The sequence below is a fragment of the Lissotriton vulgaris genome, chromosome 2_2 (genome assembly GCF_964263255.1).
Source record: "Lissotriton vulgaris chromosome 2_2, aLisVul1.2, whole genome shotgun sequence".
Taxonomy (NCBI): domain Eukaryota; kingdom Metazoa; phylum Chordata; class Amphibia; order Caudata; family Salamandridae; genus Lissotriton; species Lissotriton vulgaris.
The window spans coordinates 109086804-109113899 of NC_141688.1; the positions used below are offsets into that span (position 1 = coordinate 109086804).

Consider the following 27096-nt stretch of genomic DNA (forward strand, 5'->3'; position numbering starts at 1 on the left):
CAACACATTCGTTGTATTGTGTTACGCATCCAAAGGTACATTGAACTTAAAGTGTTGCATGTTACATCTAAAGATAACTAAGCTATTTCTACCATTTTTAAAGTAGAGTAATGTGAATTTTTGTCTTTTGTGGTCTTGTGTTAAGTCTATATAATTTTATACTACAACTTGTGTGGTGTCCCTCTGTAGTGCTATCACTGGGTTACTGTATGTGTTCACAAATGCTTTACACACTGCCCCTGAGATAAGCCTGTCTGCTCGTGCCTGTAGGAAGGTACCTCCTGACTATGGTTGCCCCCAACTTTTTGCCCTGTGTTTTAGCTGGTTTTTGACATAGTCGACCTGGGATCCTGCCAATCAGGACCCCAGGCCTACTGCTCTCTCTTTAAAATGGATTCCATGTACCCTAGGTACATTTCCAATTGGTACTGGGCCACCCTATCAGACCCTGTAACTCAGGGCATGGGTGTACCCAGGGCTGCCAGGGGCTGCAGCATGTATTATGCCACCCCTGGCTGGCCTCCTAAATTTGACACAACTGGCTGCTTGACAGCTGGGGCAAAGTAGTGTAATCACCCTTTGCTGTAGATATAGTATACCTATATCTAACCCTAAAATGGACACACAGATTCCTATCAGTCACTCCTATGGCAGGCCTTGACAATCCTGAAGGCAGAGTGCTTGGAATCGTGAGAGATGGTGCTCTGGCATGAGCTGAGCCTGTCTGCAGCTTGCGGAACCAAGTCCTAATAGCTGTTCCATGATATCGCATACCATATACTCTTAAGTGCATTATAATCCTCGCGGTTATCTTTGGTATTGCTTTATCAAAACATGTCGAGTAAGGTGTCATACGAATTGGAATACTAACCCCTCGCCAATTCTGGCGACGGGGTTAGCATTCCACCCTTCTAGAGGGACACGACATGTATGTAACTGTGAACCCCGGTTAAAGTTAACTGAAGCCTCAGCTCCACAAAATGGATGCTGCCACCACAGACACGAGTCTGACCTCCTGCTGCTGGGAGTCCTTCCAGCGAGGGAGGCCTGGACAAAGGGTTTCCTGTCCGGGGCGGTGCTAGCACCGTCCCAGACATGGTTTTGTGTATCCTGGGTAGGCAGGGCTTTTCAGGAAGGTGACTGCTGAGTGGCACCCCGGTGCTCACTACGCATAGGCCAGTCAGAACCAGTTCCAGGGGCACACCAGCCCCTGGCCTGGGGAAGTCCGGCAGGGGAGAGGGGTGTAACCACCCCCCTCCTGGTCCCACCCATAGGCAGGACCTAGTCACCGGGTCAGCCCCCTTTTTTGAGTATAAAGATAGGAGCGGGCCCCCTGTTCAAATTAGATCATCTTTGGAATCAAGATACCACTTTCTTCGAAAGGACTTCACGATTTCTTCTTCAAGATTCTCCCTTGTGGCTAAGGAGTAGTCACCCTGCATCAAGCGGGCACCATCCTAAAGAACACTGCGGTCTGCTGCAGTCCTTCATCACGAATCCGACGACCCAGCTCGACGAGACCCGGCTTCCCTGGCACCTCTGACCTCTACTCACCTCTACAGCCAAGCTGAGAACCGTGAGTGCGACGAGACCTCGAGGGACCGACGATCGCCAAGACTGCACGACATCTTTACTGCAAGCCCACCGTGTCCTCCACTGGTGAGTGCTTTGGGGTCCGAGAAGCCCCGACCCTGCGCAGCTCCAGCACCCAAGGTCAGCCTCCCTGCATCTCCACGATCTGCGTGGGGCCCTTCTGCTGTTTGCTGTGCACCGCGTTGTTTGGCTACTAGCCGGCTGGCTTGTGGCCTTCTGAACGACGCCCAACGACTTCACGACTGCTGGTCTGGTTGCTCCAGACTGGCCCTTGCTTCCTTCTTGAAGAGAGGCACCCCGGACCCTCCTGGTCCACTCCAGACGCCATTTTAGGTCCACCGCGTGGGCTTGAATTTGCCAAGGCTTTGTTGCCTAATCCTGGGTCCAGCGACGCCGACAGCTTCTATCTTCGTGGGACAGCTCGATCATCCATCCTGGTCGCCGACAACGCCTCCTGGTCCGTGAGATCTTCGAGCTCCAGCGTCACCCACTCACCTTGTCGAGGTGGCTACCATCCGGTGCCCTCCTGGTGCCCACTGACTACTGGCTAGTAGTCTCGAACTTGGTCCCCTCTGCTTTCAGGTGTCATCTATCTTCGAGATCCAGGCTTGGATCCAACTGAACTTTCTTCACTGGTCACCGGCCAGCATCTTTTCTTCCGGCTCCTGGTCCGTCTACGAGGATTCCCGACGTCTTTTCAGACCTATGCAGCTGCAGCCCCTGGGCTAGGTAACTTCGGCATTTCGGTGCCCCAGCATAGCCTCACTATCCAAGGGTCAGAATCTACTTTCGTTTTCTCCCTACCAGGTCGGGTTCGCCCGAGAACACTAACTTTCTACTTCCTAGCTACCATAGACTTTTGTCCGCATCTCGCGTGAGAGTGCACACACTGCACCCGAGTCCCCTAGGCCTCCTAGAAGTAATCTAACGATTCCCTAGTCAAGTCCTAGCGATTCCAAAAGCTATTAGTACTGTACTTACCTGCTAGGAATTTCACATTCCACTTTCAGAGTATATGGTCTTCCGTGCCCCTCGGGCATTTGTATATACTGTGCTAACTTAAGTATTTTTGTAAGAGTTTTGGTTTGTGCTTAGTACCCTGTCCTCATAAAGAGTACAGGGCTGTTGTGATCTTTAATAAATAACTGTTTATTTTCATAACACTTGTGTGGTGTCCTTTCACTTGGTGTTCAAGGGGTATATGTGTGGTAAACAGCTGGCTTAACACGCCCTCTCGAGTCTTTAGCCTTAGACTGCTCGTATCCACGCTACTAGGATAGCTGGTCTATAAGGTTGACTTACAACCAATCATCAATAAGGGTTGCTGGACCGATACATAGTGTTCACTAGAATAGTGAGCACTGCATATCAGGCCACCTTCTCACAGTGCCAAGCTACCAAGGGGTTTTAGAGCACGGGTTATTTTAGGGGTGTACCCCCTTACCCTGACTAGTCACAAGGGTCCCTATTTGGTCAAAGGTACCTGCCTCTGCCAACTAGAGACCCCCAAATCTAACATTGGCTTAGAGTTAAGTAGGCGCTCTGCTCTTCCCGACTTTTGGGGCATCGCACTTAATCGCGGTCAAGAAAGTCTACTACTCCATTACTAAATAGAGAGAACAGGGTGGGCGCTAAGATACACCCCTGTCTCACTCCACGGTTTATCATGAAGGGCTTGGTCAATTGCCCATCCTCCCCACACCTAACCTGGGATTTATTTGCTGAATACAGGTGAATAAGGATGTCTAATAGATTTCGAGGGAATCCCAACTCTGCACCACCTTCCAGAGTTTAGATTGGGGGACCTAGTCAAAGGCTGTTTACAGATCCACAAAGGATATGTACAGCTTCTCCCCTTTAGTAAATACTTCTTTCCAATAGTTGCAGAGGAAGCGGAAGGGCTGGTCCAGGGTACTAATATTGGCACAAAAACCCGTTTGATAATCAGAGTTTTTTTTTTCTAAAATACAATCTTGGATACGGACCAACAACTGCTTACAGAAACATTTCTGCACAATTAAAATGATATGTCTGTAGCTGACCAGATTAGCCCCATCTCCTTTCCTATAAAAGGATAGCATTGGTTAACATGTAGGGGACCCAAACTTCTAGATCTTTTCTATATAGGTCATTAGGGATTTGATTAGCGCCGGGAGCTCTAGCTGGAACACAGGAATTTATAGCTACTTGAATTTCCTCAAGAGATATTTCTAAAGCTTCTACAGTGCCAGATGGCACAATCTCCCTCGTGCCTACAATACCCTATTCCTCATTATTTCCTAGAGCATACAGGCCCCCAAAGTGGATACCTACTTTTCCGGCTGGACTGTAAACTCTAATGCAGATTTGGGTCCATTCAAACAAAGAACTTGCTTTACTCCAGAAGGACTTCTGCGATATGGAGAAAGGACCATAGGGAACATTCCCATTGTTTTTTGGCATAATCTAATGACCTGTCGATATCTGGCTCTACATACCAGCATATCTGGGCGGATCTAAGATTTCACTGCCTGTAGGACCTCACCCTTGGCTTTTCTTCAATCTTGATTATAGCAGTCTGATACAGGGGCCCTCCTTCTCCCTCCTTTATTCCCACAAGAATTCCTCTCTTTTTTCAATTGGCCCAGTGTTTCCCTGATCTGCGTATACAGTATCTCGTGCTGATTACTCAACTTCCCTATTACTTGCGCTCTGGAAAGTTTAGACAGCACTGCCACCTTCTCAAGCACTTTGGAATGAACAACTTCCAAAACCCCTGGGTGTTCCTCCACCCAATCCCATCTAATCATTCTCAGGTTATTTGTAATGGATAGCTTGCCTGAGACTGCCCAGCCCCTAATATCAGGTTCATACTATCCATGATTAGTTGGGAAAAGGCTCAGGGCTTTGTGGTCACTGTCGGATCTCTTAACCACTATCATATCAGACACAATGGCCCACAGGCTAAGATCGACCAAACAGTAATAAATTCTGCTGGCTTAGCCAGGTCTATTGAATGTCATTTCACCATTAAGATCTGATTTCCTCATGTAATTTTTGGCTCTCAAATCATGCTACAGGGTAAAGGCCATCACTTGTCCTCCTCTCTTTGTCTATCTAACCATTGGGAGTTCTAGCTGCGGGACTTGCCAGTAGCTGTCCCACTCCTCTGTCAAATCTAAAGGGGCAGGAGCAAGGGGTTCAAATGTACAGTTAAAATCCCTAGCTACCAGTAAAGGGATATTTCTAGTGCATTTAGCCAGGACATGTTCTAAAATACCTGTAGTATTGGTTTCCTCTTTACCCCGGCCCACTCTATTGTATACATACACAATTCTGATTTTTAAACCTGAGAACAAAGCAAGATCATTTACCAAGATGTCCTGGGAGTCAACAGGGACTAGTTTAACTTTGCATCGAAGTGCAAGTTTCACTCATATCGCTAAGCCACCCATGGGTTTCCCCTTCCCTTCTCTTGTTGCGTTAATGCCATTAGAGAAATACCTACACTTATACGGGGTACACAGACTCCAGGTCTTTAGGAATAAGATCACATCATGAGAATCCATAGGTTGCCCAATTCTGGTTCTACTAGCATTCTAGCAATCCCCGGAACATTCCGAACCAGGACTCTTCGCTGCTCCTGGGGTACAACAGTAGCGATAGAATCAAGCCTATACTCCAAGATTACACCCCTTTCCTCCTCATGGATAGCACCACTATCCGCCCCTGTATTAGACCTACAGTTGTTGTTTGGGCTCATGCATCCTGGGGTTTTGCTTGAGGCCCAGACAAGGAGGAGTGCTTTAATTAAGAGTAGTGCTAGGGGTTATATAATACATTAAGCTGGTTGTCTTCACCCTTATATAATAACTTAACACTGGCTGACCAGTCACTAAGAACCACTGGCTGAAAGTGGTGAGGAAATACCCCTGCAACTCACAAATCAAAGTGATTCAGAAATACTGCACACATGGAATGTATGTTGTTTTAGTTTAACAAAAATGATATAAGAAATAATGTGTTTAATTAGCTCATGATACTATAAAGAACATTACCTTTGATCGACTACAGCAAGCAGCAACCCCAACATCAGGAATCCACACAGTAGTTTGAATAGATCCAGTACCAGTAACAGCAGTCTGCAATACTGAGCCATCCTAAAAGTAATACAACAACTGGATTTGTGACAACCACATATATTTACTTTCATACTGTGCATACATTTTCATATTTTGTAGTCTCTCAATTGCAAACACACGCTTTAGTTCCATTAGTGTAAATACAAATTATTTTTGTATCCAATATCTCCAGTCTTGATTACAAAACACTCAGGAATAGAAATATAATTTACGAGTGAAATGGCAAATACATCATAATTAAACTATTGGGCAGAACAAATCTCCCAGGAATCTTCTTTAACATTTCTAGTTTATCTGTATAGTACCTGTGAAGAAATGTACCTTTGTTTGAGCAGTGAGGAGAGAAAGTTCTAAAACATTACTGGCTTTTCTTTTTGAATGGTGGAGACTTGACAGAAGTTCTCCACGAAAAAGGGTACTCAAAAATTGGAATTACTCAACTCAGCTAAGGACCACTAAAATTGGAGAAGTTACTTACCATTGGTAACACCTTATCTGTTAGAGACATAATCTAGCCGCAGAGTCCTTACCTTTGAATTTCATGGCGTCAGACTGGATACTGAAGATTTTTCCGGTAGGTGGCATCGGTCCGATCCGCATGACTTCGTCTGTGTCATCTGCGCAGGTAGCGACATCCATGTCACCTACCACGGCGCAACCTCAGCGTGCTGTCAGTTACTTTTCACGACTTTACACACCTGAAATGCAGAGCCATGAAGAGTACTGACATTGGTGTGCTGGGAAAAACTAAGGCCATGAAAGGGAACAACTGTGATCCTAGAAACTTGTCCGTAGTGTGGGGAGGATAGGTGGGTCAGTAATGATTCTGCAGCTAGATTATGTCTCTACCAGATAAGGCATTACCGAAGGTAAGTAACTTGTCTTTCACATACAGGCATCTAGCCGCAGATTCCTTACTTCTGAAGAGAGACCCAACAATACCATCCCTGTTGTAGGGCTGCAGACAAATTCTAAACTAAGGAGTCCCGCAGGACCGAACGGGCAAAATGCCCATCCCTGTGAACCTGACTGTCCAGGCAGTAGTGTTTGATGAACATGTGTCGGGATTCCCAGGTTGCTGCCTTGCAGATATCCAGCACTGGGACTCTTCGTACTAGTGCAGTAGTTGCAGCTTTAGCTCTGGTGGAAAGCTTTTAAGCCTTTAGTAGGCTGCGACATAGTAAAAGCATAGTTGATCTTGATGCAGAAAACGACCCATCAAGAGGTTGTCAGTTTATGCACCGCCCGACCTTTCTTCGCACCAACATACCTCACAAAGAGTTGGTAACTTACCCGGAAATCTACTGCCGTAGTGGAGGGATGCCTGGTAGCCTGGTTGCCAGAATGATATTGCAAACTCCGGGAGGAAGGTCAAAAGTTGTCAACTGCCGCCGCTCAATCTCCATGCAGGAAGGGATAGTGTTTGGGTGGAGAACCCTTCCTTACTGCTGCAAAAGAAGATCTTCCTGACGAGGCAACCTGGTCGAAAGATTAATGCTCATTTACAGGAGCTCGGGATACCAAACTCCCTGTGCCCTATCAGGGGTCACAAGGATGACTTGGGCCCAGTGATTCTGATCTTCTTGAGAACTCTGGGCAGGAGTGGTATGGGTGGAAAGGGGTATAGGAGGCCTGAGCTCCAGTTGAGACGTAAAGCGTCTACGAGCGAGAGTCGCCTTGGAAACTCCAGAGTGCTAAACTGCTGACATTGCACGTTCTCGGCGGAGTGCGAAGAGATCTACTCAAGGCTCGCTACTGCTGAAAGAGATTTTGCGCCACCTCCAGATGGAGACGCCATTCGTGATCCACTAAGCATCGATGGCTGAGTTTGACTGGCCTGGCGTTCAGAGAACCTGCCAGGTGTTGAACCACCAGGTACATGCCCTGCTGTTCCAGCCTTGTCCAGAGATATAGGACCTCTTGACAAAGGGTTCACAACCCCACTCCACCCTGTTTGTTGCAGTACCACATGGCGGTGGTGTTGTCTGTGAAAACCTTCAGTAGCCTTCCCTTGATGGAGGGTAGAAAGACCTTTCAATGTGAGTCGGGAAGCATGGAGCTCCAGCATGTTAATGTGAAGTCCGGATTCTCCCGGAGTTCTCTGATCTCTACCTCTCCCAGATGGCAGCCCCATCCCAGGGATGATGCATCTGTCACTACTGTGAGATATAGTTTGGGAAGGGAGAGGGGTCTGCCTCTGACCCAAATGTGGTCTGGCAGCCACTACTGCATGTCTTTTGCAGTTCCCTCCGAGATCTGGACATGTCGGGGAGATTCCCTGATGCTGTGCCCACTGGAACTTCGGATACCTCTGCAGAGCCTGCAAATGCCATCTGGCATGCATTACCAGCAGGATGCAGGAGTTCATAAGTCCCAAAATCCTCAGAGTCATTCTCACCGAACTCCAGAACGGAGGCTGAAACTTCAGAATCCTAGCGTGAATATCCAGGACTTGCTGGATGAGAGGGAGTCAAGTGTGACTTCAGCAGGTTGCTAGTCAACCCCAGTGAATGCCGGAAGTTCGCATTAGTCTAAAGGTGGCCGATGACACCCTGAGTCGAGCCCGCCTTCAACGGCCAGTCTTCAAGATAGGGGAAGACTGACACCCCTGATCGGCACAGATGAGCTGCAACCACCGCCAACACCATGGTGAACACCCAAGGGGCGCTGATACGGCCAAAAAGGAGCACACTGAACTAGAAATGCTCTTTGCCTACTGCTAACCGCAGGTAGCACCAATGGCAAGGCAGGACGGAAATATGGAAACAGGAGTCCTGCAAGTCCAATGCTACCATCCAGTCTCCTGGGTCCAGGGTTGACAGAACCTAAGCCAGTGTGAGCATCTTGAATTTTCCTTTTTGAGGAAGTAGTTGAGGGCTCATAGATCTAGGATAGAACAAAGGCCCATGTCCTTTTTTGGGACCAGAAAGTATCGGGAATAGCAACCACAGCCTACTTCTGGCACTGTAATCCTCTCTAAGGCTTCCTTTCCCAAGAGAGTCAGGACTTCCTACCGAAGTCAAATTAAATGATCCTCGGTCAGCCAATTGTAGGATGGAGGGAGCCTGGTGTAGGAAAGTAGGATCTGCTTTCATGGTTACCCCAACTTTTTGCTGGTGTTATTCTCTTTTCTGACTAGTCTGACTGGGATCCTGCTGATCAGGACCCCAGTCACAGTGCATCCTCCCAAAATCTGACAATGGTAAGTACTTTAATACCTTCCCAATTGGCTACTGATGTACCCGAGAACTCTGGGCAGGAGTGGTATGGGTGGAAAGGGGTATAGGAGGCCTGAACTCCAGTTGAGACGTAAAGCGTCTACGAGCGAGAGTCGCCTTGGAAACTCCAGAGTGCTAAACTGCTGACATTGCACGTTCTCGGCGGAGTGCGAAGAGATCTACTCCAGGCTCGCTACTGCTGAAAGAGATTTTGCGCCACCTCCAGATGGAGACTTCATTCGTGATCCACTAAGCATCGATGGCTGAGTTTGACTGGCCTGGCGTTCAGAGAACCTGCCAGGTGTTGAACCACCAGGTACATGCCCTGCTGTTCCAGCCTTGTCCAGAGATATAGGACCTCTTGACAAAGGGTTCACAACCCCACTCCACCCTGTTTGTTGTAGTACCACATGGCGGTGGTGTTGTCTGTGAAAACCTTCAGTAGCCTTCCCTTGATGGAGGGTAGAAAGACCTTTCAATGTGAGTCGGGAAGCATGGAGCTCCAGCATGTTAATGTGAAGTCCGGATTATACCGGAGTTCTCTGATCTCTACCTCTCCCAGATGGCAGCCCCATCCCAGGGATGATGCCTCTGTCACTACTGTGAGATATAGTTTGGGAAGGGAGAGGGGTCTGCCTCTGACCCAAATGCGGTCTGGCAGCCACTACTGCATGTCTTTTGCAGTTCCCTCCGAGATCTGGACATGTCGGGGAGATTCCCTGATGCTGTGCCCACTGGAACTTCGGATACCTCTGCAGAGCCTGCAAATGCCATCTGGCATGCATTACCAGCAGGATGCAGGAGTTCATAAGTCCCAAAATCCTCAGAGTCATTCTCACCGTACTCCAGAACGGAGGCTGAAACTTCAGAATCCTAGCGTGAATATCCAGGACTTGCTGGATGAGAGGGAGTCAAGTGTGACTTCAGCAGGTTGCTAGTCAACCCCAGTGAATGCCGGAAGTTCGCATTAGTCTAAAGGTGGCCGATGACACCCTGAGTCGAGCCCGCCTTCAACGGCCAGTCTTCAAGATAGGGGAAGACTGACAACCCTGATCGGCACAGATGAGCTGCAACCACCGCCATCACCATGGTGAACACCCAAAGGGCGCTGATACGGCCAAAAAGGAGCACACTGAACTAGAAATGCTCTTTGCCTACTGCTAACCGCAGGTAGCACCAATGGCAAGGCAGGACGGAAATATGGAAACAGGAGTCCTGCAAGTCCAATGCTACCATCCAGTCTCCTGGGTCCAGGGTTGACAGAACCTAAGCCAGTGTGAGCATCTTGAATTTTCCTTTTTGAGGAAGTAGTTGAGGGGTCATAGATCTAGGATAGAACAAAGGCCCATGTCCTTTTTTGGGACCAGAAAGTATCGGGAATAGCAACCACAGCCTACTTCTGGCACTGTAATCCTCTCTAAGGCTTCCTTTCCCAAGAGAGTCAGGACTTCCTACCGAAGTCAAATTAAATGATCCTCGGTCCGCCAATTGTAGGATGGAGGGAGCCTGGTGTAGGAAAGTAGGATCTGCTTTCATGGTTACCCCAACTTTTTGCTGGTGTTATTCTCTTTTCTGACTAGTCTGACTGGGATCCTGCTGATCAGGACACCAGTCACAGTGCATCCTCCCAAAATCTGACAATGGTAAGTACTTTAATACCTTCCCAATTGGCTACTGATGTACCCGTGTAAGTCCCTGGTACATGATACTAAGGTACCCAGGGCATAGGTACACCAGGGGTCTCCAATGGGCTGTAACATGTATTGTACCACCCATGAGAGACCAATCAAGCTATGATTACAGGCCTGCCATTGCAGTCTATGTAAGTTGGCGCTAGCACCACTTACGACAGATATACGTTTCCTTATATCTGAGGTCACTGCACTCAAAACCTATAAGTCAACCCTAAGGCGGGCCTTTCAAACCTTAAGGCCAGGGTTAGGTGGTGAGGGTGCTCTCCACAAGTAGGACACCCCCTACAGACCGTGGAGTCGATTCTCTATGCTTTGAAAGTGTGGTCAGCCATTTAATACGTATAGTGAACATCAAGTCAACTACAAGATGTCTAACTATATAATGGCTACACCGAAACCGGTCATGTTTGATACCAGCCTTCCAGGGTCTAACAGCAAGCTAGTGCTGCTGCCGACCACAGACACGTTTCCGCCCTCCTGCTGCTGAGCTCAAGCAGGGGAAGGCAGAACAACAGGTTTCCTGCCACAGGGAGGTATGACCTCCTCCCAGACAGGACTTTGTGTATTGGGCTGGGGTGGGGGCGCTGCTGTCCTCAGGAGATCTTAGGGCTACAAGAAACTCCAGCATCTCCTCCCACCAAGATCTTCATCCTCACCGCATGCTCTGCAACGTGGGCCTACATCTTTGGTGAGCTGCTCAAGGTCCTCTTGCGAAACCTGTGGCTTTGGGCTGTGGGTCCTCTTGATGTTCTTTTTTGGCTACAGTGGCTCCTCTGCCTGCACGGGGGCTGCTTTGACTCTCCTGCAATTTTTGAGTCCCTTGGACCTTGCTGGTCCCAATGTTGCTCCTTTTTCGTTTACCACATATGTTGCTGATGCCATGGCTTGTTCGAGCTCCCGCCTGACACGACCCCCGGGTTCTTGATTTCTGACGTGGGACAGCTCATGAATGGCTCCTGGTCTTCCAGAGCGTCACCCGGTCCTCACAGCTGCAGCAACAAGTTAGCCGTCATCACTTTTGCATCTTCCTTTATCAGTGGTCATTGCTCTTCCGTGCCTCCTGCTCACCTCTGAGTGGCATTTACTCTGTCCCCTCTGCTTGAGGTTCTTCTCTTCCAGAACCTATCCTTAAATTCCACTAAAGGCTTCTACCTTCTTTGCCGGCGGCATCTTTCCTGAAGTCCACCAATGTGATATACGGACGTTTCCAACATCATTTTGCACCTGGCTTCCCTGGTGTAGATATCACGGTTCCTGGGGTATCCACTGGTGGGGTGACTCTCCAACCTTAAGCCTTCCACAGGGTTTCGTCAGGGTCCACTGGGAGGGGTCCTTATTCTTGAAAACGGCAACTGTGACTTTCCAATTGACTTGCATTGAGCATGTGGCTGTGTTTCCACTCTGTACACAGCGTCCGTGGGGCTCCTTGGGACTTACCTCGGATGATTCCTTTCGTCCCCAGCTCCTCTGAGTCTTCTGGTCCAACTTTCGACTTTGGCCACATTTCGCATTCCAATTCTTTAGTATATGGTTTGGTCTCCCCGGGAGACCGCTGTGTATTCGTGCTTACTTACCTATTTACATTTAAAGTCTTGTGTGTATTGTGCTCATATCTCCGGGTAGGAGATATACCAATGTGTTAGTGAGTGTGTATAATAAATATAACTATTCTTATTACTACAATGTATGGTTCTTTTTCACTTAACCTACACTATATTACTAGTACTGGTAAACAAGCTGCTTTACATTCCTTCTGGACTAAGCCTGAAGGCTGCTCTCCACAGCTACCACTTCGAGAGCTTTCTGTGGTTGTCTAAGACCACTAAAATGACCATAAGGGTTATCTGGATTAGTTAAAAGGTGCTTCACTTAAATAAGTGTGCACCATATAATTAGCCAGCCTCTACAGGTGGTCTCAAAGGAGATGGAGTTGCCACTTCGGACTATCTGGAGGACCCACCTGTCCGATGTGATGGTCTGACAGTGGTGGAGGTGATGGCTGATCCTGCTACCAACTGGACGTTCATGGTCTGCAAGGGCGAGTTTAGGAGATTTTGGAGGCTGAAGCAGCCGTGGAGGGGGGTTGTCTCACCTGGCCTCTTGCTGTCCAACCCACATAGTCAGGACGAACTGTGGCTGCGCGTGAGCTGCTGAACTTGCGTGCCATGAAAGGGGCAATAGGCAGACTGGGGACATGCGGCCACTAAGATGCCCAAGGACTTGGTCGTAGCCTGAGAGTCCCTAAAGCGCTCCAGCACTGTGTCTGTCCCCGAAGGGACAGGTACCATTAAAGGGCATGTTCATTAGCAATGCCTGGACATCCACCAAGAAAACAGAAGTTCCCAGCCCAGACTTGGCATCTGACAGCCACCGTTGATTAAATTAATCTGCCCAGCGAGTCGGTTGTGTCTAGACCACATCGAATGGCGATCTTTGCTGCATCTCTCTCATCTGACACTGCTTGAGAAAGGACGGCCTGCGCCTCCTTCGGGACCTGTGGCAGCACTTGCGCAACAGTTTCCCACAGACCGTGGGAATAACAGCCCAATAAGCATGTGGAGTTCACCAACCGCAATGCAAGACTGGCCTTAGAAAAAATGTGTTGCTCCAACTATCCAGCCTCTTCGATTCCCTATCCGGCGTCGCTGAAGGGAACGCACCCTGGGACGTGGATACTTGAACTACCGAGCTCTCTGGGGTAGGGTGGGTGGTGAGGAAATTTGGGTCACCCGGAGCAGGGAAGTGGCGGTAGGCAAATCGTCCTATTCATATAAACCCCGTGCTAGGATAGGACCATGTTCCAAGATGTTAGTCTTGACCACCACTGAAGAAGGTTGAAGGTCAAGGACCTCAGCCACCCTATGCACCACCATAGCATAAGGCGCTCCCTCGTCCATAGCCAAGGTATGGGGAGAAAGCATGCCAGTATCCGGAGAAGTATCTAGTCCACTGGCCACACCCAATTCCTCACGACAGTCCATTTCCTCATCAGGACAGTCTTCTAAAGGGTCCAGTGGCCCCTCTTAATTTTCTCCCACTCCTAGCCCTTCAGAATTAGGATCAGGAAACTACCTAGGACCTTTAGGTCCTGTCGGTGGCCCAAAAGCACGCCGTTGGGGTCTGGCTGCTTGAAAATGAGGCACATGGCCTCATAAAATTCTTTAAGTTGGGAGGGGGGTTGCTTCAGCTCCCAGAAAATTGGGGCGGTGCAGAGCCGATCCAGGAGCAAGTTTCATAGAATGAGGCCTGGAACACCAAGGCTCCTCTGTCGCATCGGCCGACAGATGGGGAGAACTCGAAAGCACCCGTCAAGTTCTTGTGCGTTTTCTGCCTCTTACTTAAATGTCCTGACAATTTTGAGTGGGATAAGGAGGACTTGGGACTCCTGGAGCAGTGCCAGGACCTTCCTCTCAAGAGCGACAGTGACCTCAGAAGAGTTGAGCGACTCAGTGTTGCCTTATGGGCTTCAAGAAGCTTTAGGGACCTCTCCCTCAAAGCCTTTAGAGCCATGGCCCGGTAGTTAGAGGGTGACTTTGAGTCGTGGTCGCGCTCCAGACACCAGACACAAACCAAACGCAGGTCCGTCACCGACATGGCACAGTGACAGGCACCCTAAGGCTTAAATCGAAAGACATGACCTACACCAAAAAAGGGGTTGACAAAAAGTCGAAAAATCCTGCCAAAAATTGCTTGAGGGTAGGCCTCTTCACAGATCATCGCTTGACTGGCGTGGAAAGAAAAGAACTGACGTCAACGCGCCGAGGTGGAGGCTTTATATGTGAAACGGACCTCACTATCAGCGCTGAGGCCAGCACTTGGAGCAGACTGACACCACTTACCGGCATACAGGGGTATTGGTCGATGAAAAATCTTAAAATCTTCTGGATACAGTCTGACGACTGGAAAATCAAAGGTAAGGAATCTGCGGCTAGATGTCTCTTTCAGATAGAAATTTACAGAGCAATGTTCTGAAAAGCAGATTCTTAGTCTTATTGTCAGACATCTTGCATTTGTGGATAGCGCTCAGAAAACTGGAGGGTATTGCAGGTCTGAACCAATTTGGTATGAAAATTACTTTATTACTGCAGTCATCTCTGCCTCTCTGAGCTAATCCACTATGTTCAAGTTTGGGTATGCAACCTGGACATTTACCTCGATAGGCTTTGTGCCCTTTGCTGAACTTAATTTTCGTGTTTAGCTGAAGCCAATTGAACACTTAGGGATGCGTGTACATGGTCACCTTTATTAATACTACATACATTCTATGCATCTGTATGGTCAGGTCAGGCATAGGTGATAGACACCGTAGACTACTTCAGCAGTGGCACAACAGACAATTAAACAGACACTGTTGGCACCAGAGCAAAGTTATCAGCACCCAGGCAGGTGCCATAGAAGCCATAGGCAAAAAATTACAACACAGATGGGACTGAGATGGACCCTAAGTCGAAACAGCGGACCTGTAACTTGACTCAAAAGATGGAAAACACATTAACTGGAGCAGGTGTGAGAAAGGTGTCTAGTAATTGGCTGAAAATGTCAAGTATGGTATCATGGAATGCTAGTCAGTGCCATTTTCTACAAAATGGGAACAGCTTTGAAGAGGTAATGCCTCTTACGATGATGAGAAATTGGAAACTGACAATTAACCAGTGAGTTTTTTTCCACTGAATCTAATGCTAAGGTATTACTTTATCAAATACTAACCCCAAAAAACGTATTATAATAATTCCTCATTTTATATATAAACATTTTTATTCGCTACGTCATTTAAAGTCTAGTTAAAAAACTATATTGCTCCAAATGCTGTCCTATGTAAACTTTTCTTTAAAGATATTTGAGGTGATTCTAAAAGTAGGCAAAAAGAAAGGTGAGGGAGCATGCCTTAAAAGCATATGCACTTTGGCCATAGTTCCCAATTTTTCTGATTTATATCTTGTTATTTCTGAGAAAATTAAATTATTAGTTGGGGTAAAAATGCCCCCTACCACAAGTAGTTATGGCACTATTCTTATTAGACCTACTAAAGGTTTAAGTAATTTAAAGCTGCGCTCAACCCCCGACAGCGATAGCACTGAGCAGTCAGGCTTTAATAAGAAAATGTGTAAAGCCAAGTAAAAAAACATTTAAAAAGTAGAAAACACAACACAATATAATATCAGCTCCAATTTAAACAAATAGAGAATATTTGTATGAACATAATTAGACCAAAATGATAAACTTCCAATTAGGGGAACCAGAGAGATGCATTTCTAAAGGTTTAAATAACAATAGTATTGAATAGTGCAAAGCGACAAACAACATGCACTTGATACGCCAACAGCACGCAATTGGTCCCCCCAGCCTGGGACAAAAGAAGTTTCAAGGTGATGGAGCATGGGTCAGATACAAAGGGCAAGTTGGTCTCAGTCAAAGAATAATCCTGGACGTAGAGATTTTTATGGAGAAAAAGTTGTTGTGTCATGTGGCCCAAGTCTTCACTAACTTGGCATGTGCATGCTGCAGCTTGCCTGCTGCTTTGCGCACGTTACCACACGGCTGTTTTCACATGAGAACTCATTGCTATGTTCATTCTCTACATGTTCCTGGGAGTTTGACTAAACATTATGAGCAAGGTCGAACAACAATGCCCCTTTGTTATTTTGTTCTGGCCAGGCCTTAGCACCTAGACAAAACATGTCGAAGCAGCTGTTTTGACAACGTACTTTACTTTCATTGGGATACACAAATAGGTGGGAGACGCTTGGAGAGGGATCTTTCCAAGAAGAAGAGCGAGACCGCACATATGATGTAAATCTACCATCTATAGGCTAAGGTATGGGGTCTGCTGACAAAGTCCAGAGATCTTCTAATATATAATAATACTAATCAATCAATCAATCAATCATAGACATTTATAGAGCGCTCTACTTACCCGGAGGGTCTCAAGGCGCAAGGGGGGGTTGCTGCTACTACCCGAACAGCCAGGTCTTGAGCTTCTTCCTGAAGGCGAGGTGGTCTTGGGTCAGGCGCAGGTCGGTCGGGAGGGAGTTCCAGGTCTTGGCGGCCAGGTAGGAGAAGGACCTTCCTCCTGTTGTCGTTCTTTGGATGCGGGGGACGGCGGCGAGGGCGTGACTGGCTGATGGGAGGTGTCGTTTGGGAGCGTAGAAGTTGATGCGGTTGTTGAGGTAGCTCGGGCCTTGATCGTGAAGAGCTTTGTGTGCGTGGGTAAGGAGACGGAAGGTGATTCTCTTGTTGACCGGGAGCCAGTGCAGGTCTCTTAGGTGTCCGGGGATGTGGCTGTGTCGTGGGATGTCGAGGATGAGTCTGGCTGAGGCGTTCTGGATCCGTTGGAGTCTCTTCTGGAGCTTGGCGGTGGTTCCGGCGTAGAGGGCGTTGCCGTAGTCCAGTCGGCTGGTGACGAGTTCCTGGGTGACAGTCTTCCTGGTCTCGGTGGGGATCCACCGGAAGATCTTCCGTAGCATGCGCAGGATGTTGGAGCACGACGAGGAGACGGCGTTGACTTGCTTGGTCATGTAGAGGGAGGAGTCCAAGATGAAGCCCAGGTTGCGTGCGTGGTCTGTCGGTTTGGGTGCGATTCCCAGGGCAGGGGGCCACCAGGAGTCGTCCCAGGCGGAGGGCGAGGATCCCAGGATGAGGACTTCCGTCTTGTCCGAGTTCAGCTTCAGGCGGCTGGTCGACATCCACTCGGCTACCTCTTTCATTCCTTCGTGAAGGTTGGCTCTGGCGGCGGCGGGGTCGTTGGTAAGGGAGAGGATCAGCTGGGTATCGTCGGCGTAGGAGATGATGTTCAGGTTGTGTTGGCGTGCGATGGCCGCGAGGGGGCTCATGTAGACGTTAAAGAGGGTTGGGCTCAGCGAGGATCCTTGGGGTACGCCGCAGATGACTTCGGTGGCCTTTGATTTGTACGGTGGTAGGCGGACTCTCTGGGTCCTTCCGTCGAGGAAGGAGATGATCCATTTCAGTGCCTTCTCCTGGATTCCGACGTTGTAGAGGCGCTGCACTAGGGTGCGGTGGCAGACGGTGTCGAAGGCCGCGGAGAGGTCTAGGAGGATGAGGGCCGCTGTTTCTCCGTTGTCCATCAGGGTTCGGATGTCATCGGTGGCAGCGATGAGGGCGGTCTCGGTGCTGTGGTTGGCTCGGAAGCCAGACTGTGAGGGGTCGAGGGATCCGTTCGTCTCGAGGAAGGCGGCCAGTTGCTTGTTGACGGTCTTCTCGATGACTTTGGCCGGAAACGGGAGCAGCGAGATGAGGCGGTAATTCTTGAGTTCGGTGGGGTCCGCTGTTGGTTTCTTGAGTAGAGCGCTGAGTTTGGCGTGCTTCCAGCTCTCAGGGAAGGTGGCGGTGGTGAAGGAGGTGTTGATGATGTCCCGCAGGTGGGGTGCGATGACAGCGTCGGCCTTGTTGAAGACGTGGTGAGGGCAGGGGTCGGTCGGAGATCCGGAGTGGATGGAGTTCATCATGCTGACGGTGTCTTCGGTGCTGATCGGAGTCCAGGCGCGGAGGGTGGTGGTGGGGGGCGGTGGTTCGGTCGTGTCGGACGTGGCGTTCGTCGGTTGGGTGTTGAAGCTGTTGTGTATGTCCGCGATCTTGTTGTGGAAGTAGGAGGCGAGGGAGTTGCAGAGTTCTTGCGATGGGGTGATGTCGTTGTTTCCGGCGTTGGGGTTGGAGAGCTCTTTGACGATGTTGAAGAGTTCCTTGCTGTTGTGTGCGTTGTTGTCCAGCCGGTCCTTGAATGCAGTTTTCTTGGTGTCGCGGATCAGTTGGTGGTGCTTCCGGGTGGCAAGCTTGAGGTGGTCATGTTGTCCGGTGTTGGCTCCCTTCTCCAGGCTTTCTCGAGGGCTCGGCAGTTCTTCTTGGAGCTCTTGAGTTCGTCGGTGAACCATGGGGCCTTCTTGCTGCCGGGTCTGCTGGGCGGGGTCCTCAGTGGGGCGAGTTCGTCCGCGCAGTTGCTGATCCACTTCGTGAGGTTGTCGGCAGCCTGGCTGGGGTTCGCTGAGCTGGCGGGAGGGTGCTGGCTCAGGGAAGCGGCGAGCTGGTCGGCTGTGATCTTGCTCCAGCTTCTGCGGGCGACCTGTTGCTGGTGGTGGTGGATCGTCGTTCTTCTGAAGGTGAAGTGGACGCAGCTGTGGTCCGTCCAGTGGAGTCCTGTGGCGTGGCTGAAGGCGATGTCTTTGCTGGATGAGAAGACGGCGTCGAGTGTGTGTCTGGCGAGGTGGGTGGGGGTGGTCACCAGCTGCTTGAGTCCGAGGTTGGCGAGGTTGTCGAGCAGGGTGGTGGTGTTGCGGTCGTTGTTGTTCTCCAGGTGGAAGTTGAGGTCCCCCAGGAGGATGTAGTCAGCGGAGGGGAGGGCATGCGGGCTGACTAAGTCGGCGATGTCTTCGCTGAATTGTGTGCGTGGTCCCGGGGGTCGGTAGATCAGGGTGCCTCTGAGGGTGGTCTTCGGGCCGGTGTGGATCTGGAAGTGTAGGTGTTTGACGGTAGTCAGGATGTCGTCGGTGTAGGTCGTGATGCGGATGGTGTCCCTGTGGATGATGGCGATGCTTCCTCCTATCTGGTTGGCGGTGCGGTCCCTCCGGGTGATCTTGTAGCCCTCTGGGATGGCGATGTCGGGCGCTGAAGAGGCGTTCATCCAGGTCTCCGTGAGGAAGGCAACGTCAGGAGCTGTGGTGTCGATGAGGTTCCAGAGTTCGATGGCGTGTCTGTGGACTGAGCGGGTGTTGAGCAGGATGCACTTGAGGTGGTTGCTGCTGGTGTTCGTCTTGGCGGGTGCTGGTGCGAGGCAGGTCCGGATGCAGGTGAACTTGCAGGCGGTGCAGCAGAAGGGTCCGTGGGAGCGTCTCGGGGTGGCACGGTAGCATCCCGGGACTCGTCCGTCGTTGAGTGCGATGAGGGTGGCGGCGTCGTACGTCCGGCGGGTGGGCTGGGATCTGCGGGGGCCAGGGGTCCTGGCACTGGGCGCGGTCCAGGCACGGACGGGCGCAGACGGGCTTACCTTTGGCGCACCTTCGGCGCTCAGTCGGCGCTCCCGCTGCGCGCGTCCGCTGCACGGTCGCTGAGGGGGCGTCATAAGAAGGGAGCCGGGAGGGCGGGTCAGCTGGGAGGCGGGGAGCGCGTGGTCCTATCGGCAGGTGGGGGGGCGGAGTCGCGGCAAAAACTGGCGCGAAAATAGAGGCGGGCGGCCCTGTGGCGGCTGGGGCGCCGGGCTGGATCGGCGATCGAGGGGGGCGGCCCTGCGGCGCTGGGCTGGATCGGCGTCAGCAGGCAGGCAACAGGTACGAGACAGGCAGCAGGCGGGGAGCGTGGGGGCAACCAGGCCGAGGGCACAGTGGTCGCTACTGATCCGGGGTCGGGGTCCCCTTAAGAAGGGAGCCGGGAGGGCGGGTCAGCTGGGAGGCGGGGAGCGCGTGGTCCTATCGGCAGGCGGGGGGCGGGGTCGCCGCAAAAACCGGCGCGAAAATCGAGGCGGGCGGCCCTGCGGCGGCTGGGGCGCCGGGCTGGATCGGCGATCGAGGCGGGCGGCCCTGCGGCGGCTGGGCGCCGGGCTGGATCGGCGTCAGCAAGCAGCAGGCAGGCAGCAGGTACGAGGCAGGCAGCAGGCGGGGAGCGTGGGGGCAACCAGGCCGAGGGCACAGTGGTCGCTACTGATCCGGGGTCGGGGTCCCCTTAAGAAGGGAGCCGGGAGGGCGGGTCAGCTGGGAGGCGGGGAGCGCGTGGTCCTATCGGCAGGCGGGGGCGGGGTCGCGGCAAAAACCGGCGCGAAAATAGAGGCGGGCGGCCCTGTGGCGGCTGGGGCGCCGGGCTGGATCGGCGATCGAGGCGGGCGGCCCTGCGGCGGCTGGGGCGCCGGGCTGGATCGGCGTCAGCAGGCAGGCAGCAGGTACGAGGCAGGCAGCAGGCGGGGAGCGTGGGGGCAACCAGGCCGAGGGCACAGTGGTCGCTACTTCTTAGCAAGGGGAGGGAGGTTAGGCTCTATGCTCTTTTCATGATGACATTTCCCTTCATGATTTATGGACTGGCTGCTATGCTGACTGTATTTGTACTATGCATTTTCCTGCTTGTTGTGGCACGTATACTGCATATTAGGGCACATGAGTTAAAATAAATATTTTAAATTATTTTGTGTCTCTGACAGATCTTATTGTGGACAAGAATAAGAGTGTGAGAGAAAGGGTGTGTCTTGTTACCGCGACTCCTGAGAGATTGGGAAGGGTTGTGTTCAGGGGTGTCTAATCATTTGTTTCTCTGTGAGTAAGTAGGAGAGCAAGTGAGACACTATAGCTAGTTGGTGCTGGGCTCATGAGCTAAGGTGGTAGGATGACTCAGTCCCTATGCACTACGGTGCCATAATCCTATGCATAGTTCTATTCTTGGGCAGAATCCCTGCAACAGTTGAGTCATTAGCAGGGCAAGCGGCAGGCTGGATCTGAAGCAAGGCCGGACGACAGCGGGTTGCTGAAGCTCAGGGGCCCGGTGCCACGCTTAGAAAGGCGGTAAAGCTCAGAGTGGGTGAAGTAGGAAGTCAGTGCCTAGGAAGGCCTCATTGTAGAGAGGATACTGCTCGGCATCTGTGCTTGCGAAGACCTCAACTTTCAGACTTATAAACTTTTCTGGAAGCCAAATTTCCTTCATTGTGCAAACCAGCAGCTGAGATTGATCGACTGGTCAATGTCAAAGGCTGCAGATTTGATGTCAAAGAATACAGCTTCAACGCCGACACCAATCTCATTCAGTTCCCCAGGCAGAAAGTAGGTAGCTTTTGCAATTTGGCAGGAGAAGTACACTTTAACACCAGCGAAGGGTTCCAGGACGTCATGAACAGCACTTGAGGGTCACTCCATCAGAGGCCAGGGCAGTTTCAGTTCAAACTGGTCAGCTGAGCTCTTTCAGGAAAATGGTCTTGCAGCTTTTGTGTCCCTGTAGCTTAACAGGACGTCAACTAACTGACCCTTGGAGACCACTTCTTTGTCCGGGTACAAGTGGGAGCAGATTCAGCCTTTAGGGTTCTAACAGGTCTCATCAGCAGGTGCAGTCCTTCTGTCTTCCCCAGATTCAGCAGTGTTATGAAGAAGGTATTCCGGAGTTCCACATTTATACCTCTCATAGTTGGAACAAGCTTCCCTTGGAAATAAAAACGGAAAGGCTCCTTCCCTCCTGAGCTTTTGGAAATCTTTGAAAATTGGATTTTCAGTAATTAATGATCACGAGTTGCTCTCGTTTTCTTGTTACTGCAGCGTCAAGACACCTCTGGTATATGTTTGCATTTTACAAAAATCCAAATCAAATCAAAAGACCAAGACCTACCTGTGGGTGGGGGTGACTCCAGGGCTTTCCTTAACCATTAGGTAAAAAGTTCCCAAGAATAACCCTACACACGTTTGCAGAAGTGCAACAGAGGTGGCAGGCCCAAGTGTGAGCTACATCTGCCTGTGACAGGCCAGGCCCCTTTGAAGGTAACTAAACTCCTGGGTATTGCCCAGGTGGTCATTCTGTGAGCGAACATGACACCTGCCCACACCCAATTCCTTTGTCTCCGCTCTGAGAGCCAATTCACACCAAATCAAGGGGCTATACAGCTACAGGGTTACAGTTGGAAGCATAGGCAAATTGACATCTAGAGGCTTTAGGCAAGCTACAGTTACATTTTTAAAAGTACCTTTTGAGAAATAGTTGTTATAACTCTGACTTTACCACTGAATTGGTTTTGTAATAAATATTTCACAAAGTCTAACAATTAATTTCTTATCAGGCTCCTATGGGGAGATAACTTTATTAACTATAATTAAATTATTATAATGCTTTACTATGGAAGACTAACCTTTACTACAGTAAAAATAGCTTTTAGGACATTGTCTCTGTAAGGACCGTAAGGTGTAACGCTAAACCTTTAAATACCAAGCACCCTGCGCCTTATAGGCACTTAAGACCTACCTAGGGGTGACTTATTAATATTTAAAATGAAGATTCAGAAATGTGAAATTGGGTTATTTTGACAGATAGAATTTGCAGTTTAAACCTGCACACCAAGCTACTGCTGGCAGGCATGCAGTTATATTTTGCATTGTGACTTCGGTGGTGGCAGAGTATGTGCTGCAGTCAACTAGTGACACTTAACTTACAAGTTAGGTACACTTTGTACCATATGCAAGGTCTTCTAGGTAAGTTAAATATGCCAATTAGGAGCATAGACAATTTTGACGTGTTTGAGGGGTTGGAACACAAACACTAGGGCCTGGTAAGCAAACTCCCAATGCGCAGAGCAAAAACAGCATCAGTCTAAAAAAACAAAGTAACTGATCTGCATTTCAAAAAAAACTTCCAGCAACTAATTTGTGTGCAGCCGTCTGTATCCCCATCCCCTCACGGCTAATATCAATGTGGTAGGGGAGTTATTTCAATATGGTCCCCGGTTATGCAGCCCTCAGGATGTGTGACTCTACGTCCTTCCATCCACGCTGAAGTACCGCTTATGTAGAAATTTTAAAAAATTTGTTAAAACATGTTATCTTCCAAATCGATAAACAGAGCGTCTCAATGGAGAAATCACCCGTATTTTGTTGTCTAGTACTAGGACACCTTCTATTATATGTAACTAGTGTCTACTTCTAATAAATGCAGATCGTGAGTAGTAACTTCAGTCAGGTGATTACTTTTTAAGAGTATGCCTCCGGACCCGCTGCGACCTCGGTACTTCAAAGATATCTTCTCGGCTCTATTGTCCCTCACCTTAAGAGTGGATAACGGCCTCCCTGCTCCTCACATGGACCGCGTCGCATGTTTCGTCTTCAAAGTATAGAAAAGAACGAATAACATTACCACGGAACCCTCGTGTTATATAGTAGCTGTGTCCTCATTGGGCCGTTTTTCGGGTCCCGTGATTGGTTATATAGCCACCAATGAGAAACCCATTGCCCCGGTTACCTAGACGCAACTTTTAGGTTGTTTAATCTAAGCAGAAAGTGAGATACACTTAAAATGGGGCAAATCTCACTAAATAATAACAATAAACTGGGAACATGAATCAACTCTAAATTTATTTAAAAAAATGTATTAGTCCATTACATTAATCCTAGTTAAAATGATAATAAACAAGGACTAACTACAGATACTACCACCTGTTTATAATACACAGCGAGTTAAAATTATACCGATTATTTTTACAGAGAGTGTTTGAATTGCCATAAAGACGGGAGGTCAACCCCCAAGTCCTTATGTGCCAATAAAACGCAGCAAAAGAAGGTCTACGTTTCCTATGATTTGCTTACCCTATGAATGGTGAGTCTTGTGCCTGATTTAACATGCACATTGAACAAAAAATAGAAAAGACATCTAGTAACCCCGACCATCATCTTACTTGCAGAAATACAATTAAGAAGTATTTCCTCTAAATAGGTGGCTCCCCCGGGCAGTGTTTATTGCTGCAATTATTCTTGTTCAAGGTAACAGTGGGGTTTTTTGCCAGCTATGCAGGAAAGCTCTAAGAAATGGTGCAGATAACATATTAATTATTTTTTCTGCTTTACAGTCAGTTGCCAGTATACTTACAACTAGCACTGATTGCCTACAGTCCTATATATCCAAAAGGATCCGGAGGCAGCACCAACTCCAGTTTACTACTGAGTCCAAGTTAAATTATTTTATCCTCGAGGTATGTGATATTTTGGGGTCATTATGATACAAGATAATGTATAGATAGATATTTAAAGATTAGAAAGAGGGAGAGGTAATAGATTGCAACAATACAAATGTTTAATTATACTAATGGTTACAAGACATTAGGTACACTCAAAGAGAAAGAGGGGATATGAACGTAAGAGTTATATATGTATAAGGGAAAGTTTTAATCATGTGTAAAAAAGAAACACTGTGAAAATCGCTGTTTGGTAATTCTGTGTTTTTTAATTTAGAATCTATCCTGAAGAAGGTGTTTGTATATGAAAAAAAGCCGAAACGCTGCGTCAACATTTCTTTGATTCTTGTTTTATGTATTTTGTTTTATATTTTAAAAACTTTGTATTGACTGTCAAAAGTATTGAGATGTGTATTCATCTATGTTTTAATGTATTTGGAAACTAAACTGTATGAAATAAAAATAAAAATTTGGGATACGTTTTTTACCAAAAACTCTTGAGAACAGCCTCTTTAATCTACTTTGTAAATTTGTATATAAGTTGTGTTAGAAACTGTGGGACTTCAATAACATTGGGGTACCAGCTAGACCAGAACCTCTTACCTCTTACCTTTCTCGCACCTGGTCAATTTCATTCAGGTTGCCCCTTGTTTTGATATGTTCACGACACTTCCTACTTAGAAGGATTGTGAGTTGAACTTTGGTACTTGTAGTGTGGGACACCACTTATTTTTCTTCTCTTCCCCCTGGTCCCAAACAAACCCAGATAGGGGGCCTCCTAATTTTTCAGACATTTCTTTCAAAACAGTCTTCTGAAGGATTATATAATTTTGTTTCTTTTTTTGATTTAAGAAAGTTAGGGGGATGTTCATTTTTTCAAGTATCGTACAACCCGTTTTCTTGCTACCAAGTTACAATGTACCATAAAATCTTGGCATCATCTTGTGTTCTTGTTTTCTATGTACTTGTTAAATCCTTGATCTTTGCTAAGAAGACTATCTTTCTATTAGGGCTAAAAAATTCTATATACCCTGTGGCTATTTTAAAGTTCATAGAGACCTTCAGCCAGAACCTACACAGCCTATGATAGTCAAAAATTATATGGTTCAGGGTGCCTTCCGAAATAAAAAATAAATAGAGGACATCTATTATTAGACTATAAAGCAAAGGCTATTTTCTCAGGTGGTCAATACAAGCGTTACACACAGAAATTCTATCTTAGTTTAAAATTTTATCTGATTACAATATCCTGCATTAGATTAAACATCTTCACTTTTCTGTGATTATTTCTGCCCAGCTTCCTTCACCCTTTTCTTATCCATCTCATATAAACTGAGATGCAGGTTGATAAGATTACTCTGTATAGTGAATATACAGACTCTTATTTTTTAACAAAACATGTTCCTATAAACATGTTTTTAGTTTATCATCCGTACTGCACATTTTCACCCCACCAACTGCTGAGTAGACAATATTTAAAAAAACAACAAAAAAAACAATCTTTAGAGGACAGATTGCACTCTGATTTCAGCTCCTGCAATGCCATAAAATCTTCCCACAGAAGTAGTCCCAAAATCAAAATACCGCTATCTCTCCCCAGCTGCAATGCTACTTTTGTAATTTCTTCTGGAATTTAGGGTGTATTCTATATTGATGTATATTTACGCCGCTAGGGAATCTTATCATATTTGGTAAAAGTTAGCCATATTTAGTAAATAGCTATCATCAATTTAAACTTATTTGAAAAGGAAAAAAGCTTCATATTACAAAATTGAAAAAAAATATAATTCCAATGTGTTTCCATCATTAACTGTAACTACCAAATATGGAATCCATACTTGACATTAACAATCTTTGCAAATATCTTCCTACTGCTGCACAGTAATAATCCACATCTGAAGGTACCTAGCCTCCCTCTGCCACTGACCACTGTGGTTTTGATCTGCTAATTGTAGCAGTTTTGCCAACTCCAATAAATCTTATTCTCACTACTTTAATCAGTTCACTTCAATACTCTTTATTTCAACAAAATACCATAAAAGAGACAAACAATTGCAATAATATAAAGAGACATAATACCGTACTCTTTACAAGGAAGAAAAGGCTTTAAATTATAAAAGGAAGCTAAACTAAGATAAAACATTGAGAAAGTTAAAGACAAAATACACACACAGTTTCCTAGGTGTACTAAGTCATATCAAAAGTTAATACACCCAGCATTACTACTACACATTTCTTCCTAGCAAACCTACAGACAGAAAACATCAAGGGTGCTGTTAAATCTCTCTGCTTTATTTGACATGCCTTCAGAGGTCTAGTAACTCCTATACGTCTACATAAGGGAATTATCTACCGTGCCCTAGTCCTACTGTAGGTTGGGCAAAAAAACAACATATGAGCTGCAGTTTCCCTTTCATGTCCACAGGTTGGGCATCCCATTGCAGCTGTCGCACAAGTTACTACTTGTGTAACGATATATCTGTAAGAGACATTAGTTAGTGATAGATTCCTTACCTTAGAATATCCCCAGGCGTCAGACTGGATCCGGAAAATTTTGCGTAGCAATATCCCTAACGGTAGGCGTCGTCCGCAGCTCCGCGTCCGTCGTCGTTAGCGCCAGAATGACGTCGTCGGAGTACATAGACGCCGCTCATGTGCGCTGACGTCAGTTCTGATACACAGCTTTTCCGCGCCAGATACGCAGAGCCATGATAGAACCAACACTGGTGCCATGAAACTAGGGCCCTGAAAGGGGATGACCTTAACCCTAGATATCGGTTCGCAGAACGGGGAGGATGGGTGGGTCGGTAAGGAATCTATCACTAACTAATGTCTCTTAC

At 48.0% G+C, this 27096-nt stretch overlaps 1 protein-coding gene across 9 annotated transcripts in view; it reads right to left on the reverse strand.

The window, feature by feature from the left end:
- HERC1 (HECT and RLD domain containing E3 ubiquitin protein ligase family member 1) overlaps window positions 1–27096 on the reverse strand; it is a 2101515-nt gene that overhangs the window by 405014 nt on the left and 1669405 nt on the right. For all 9 annotated transcript variants that reach the window (XM_086959402.1, XM_086959399.1, XM_086959397.1 and 6 more), the window contains exon 59: window positions 5631–5732. In XM_086959402.1, coding sequence (XP_086815528.1) covers window positions 5631–5732 — 102 coding nt within the window. The remainder of the gene's footprint in view (window positions 1–5630; window positions 5733–27096) is intronic.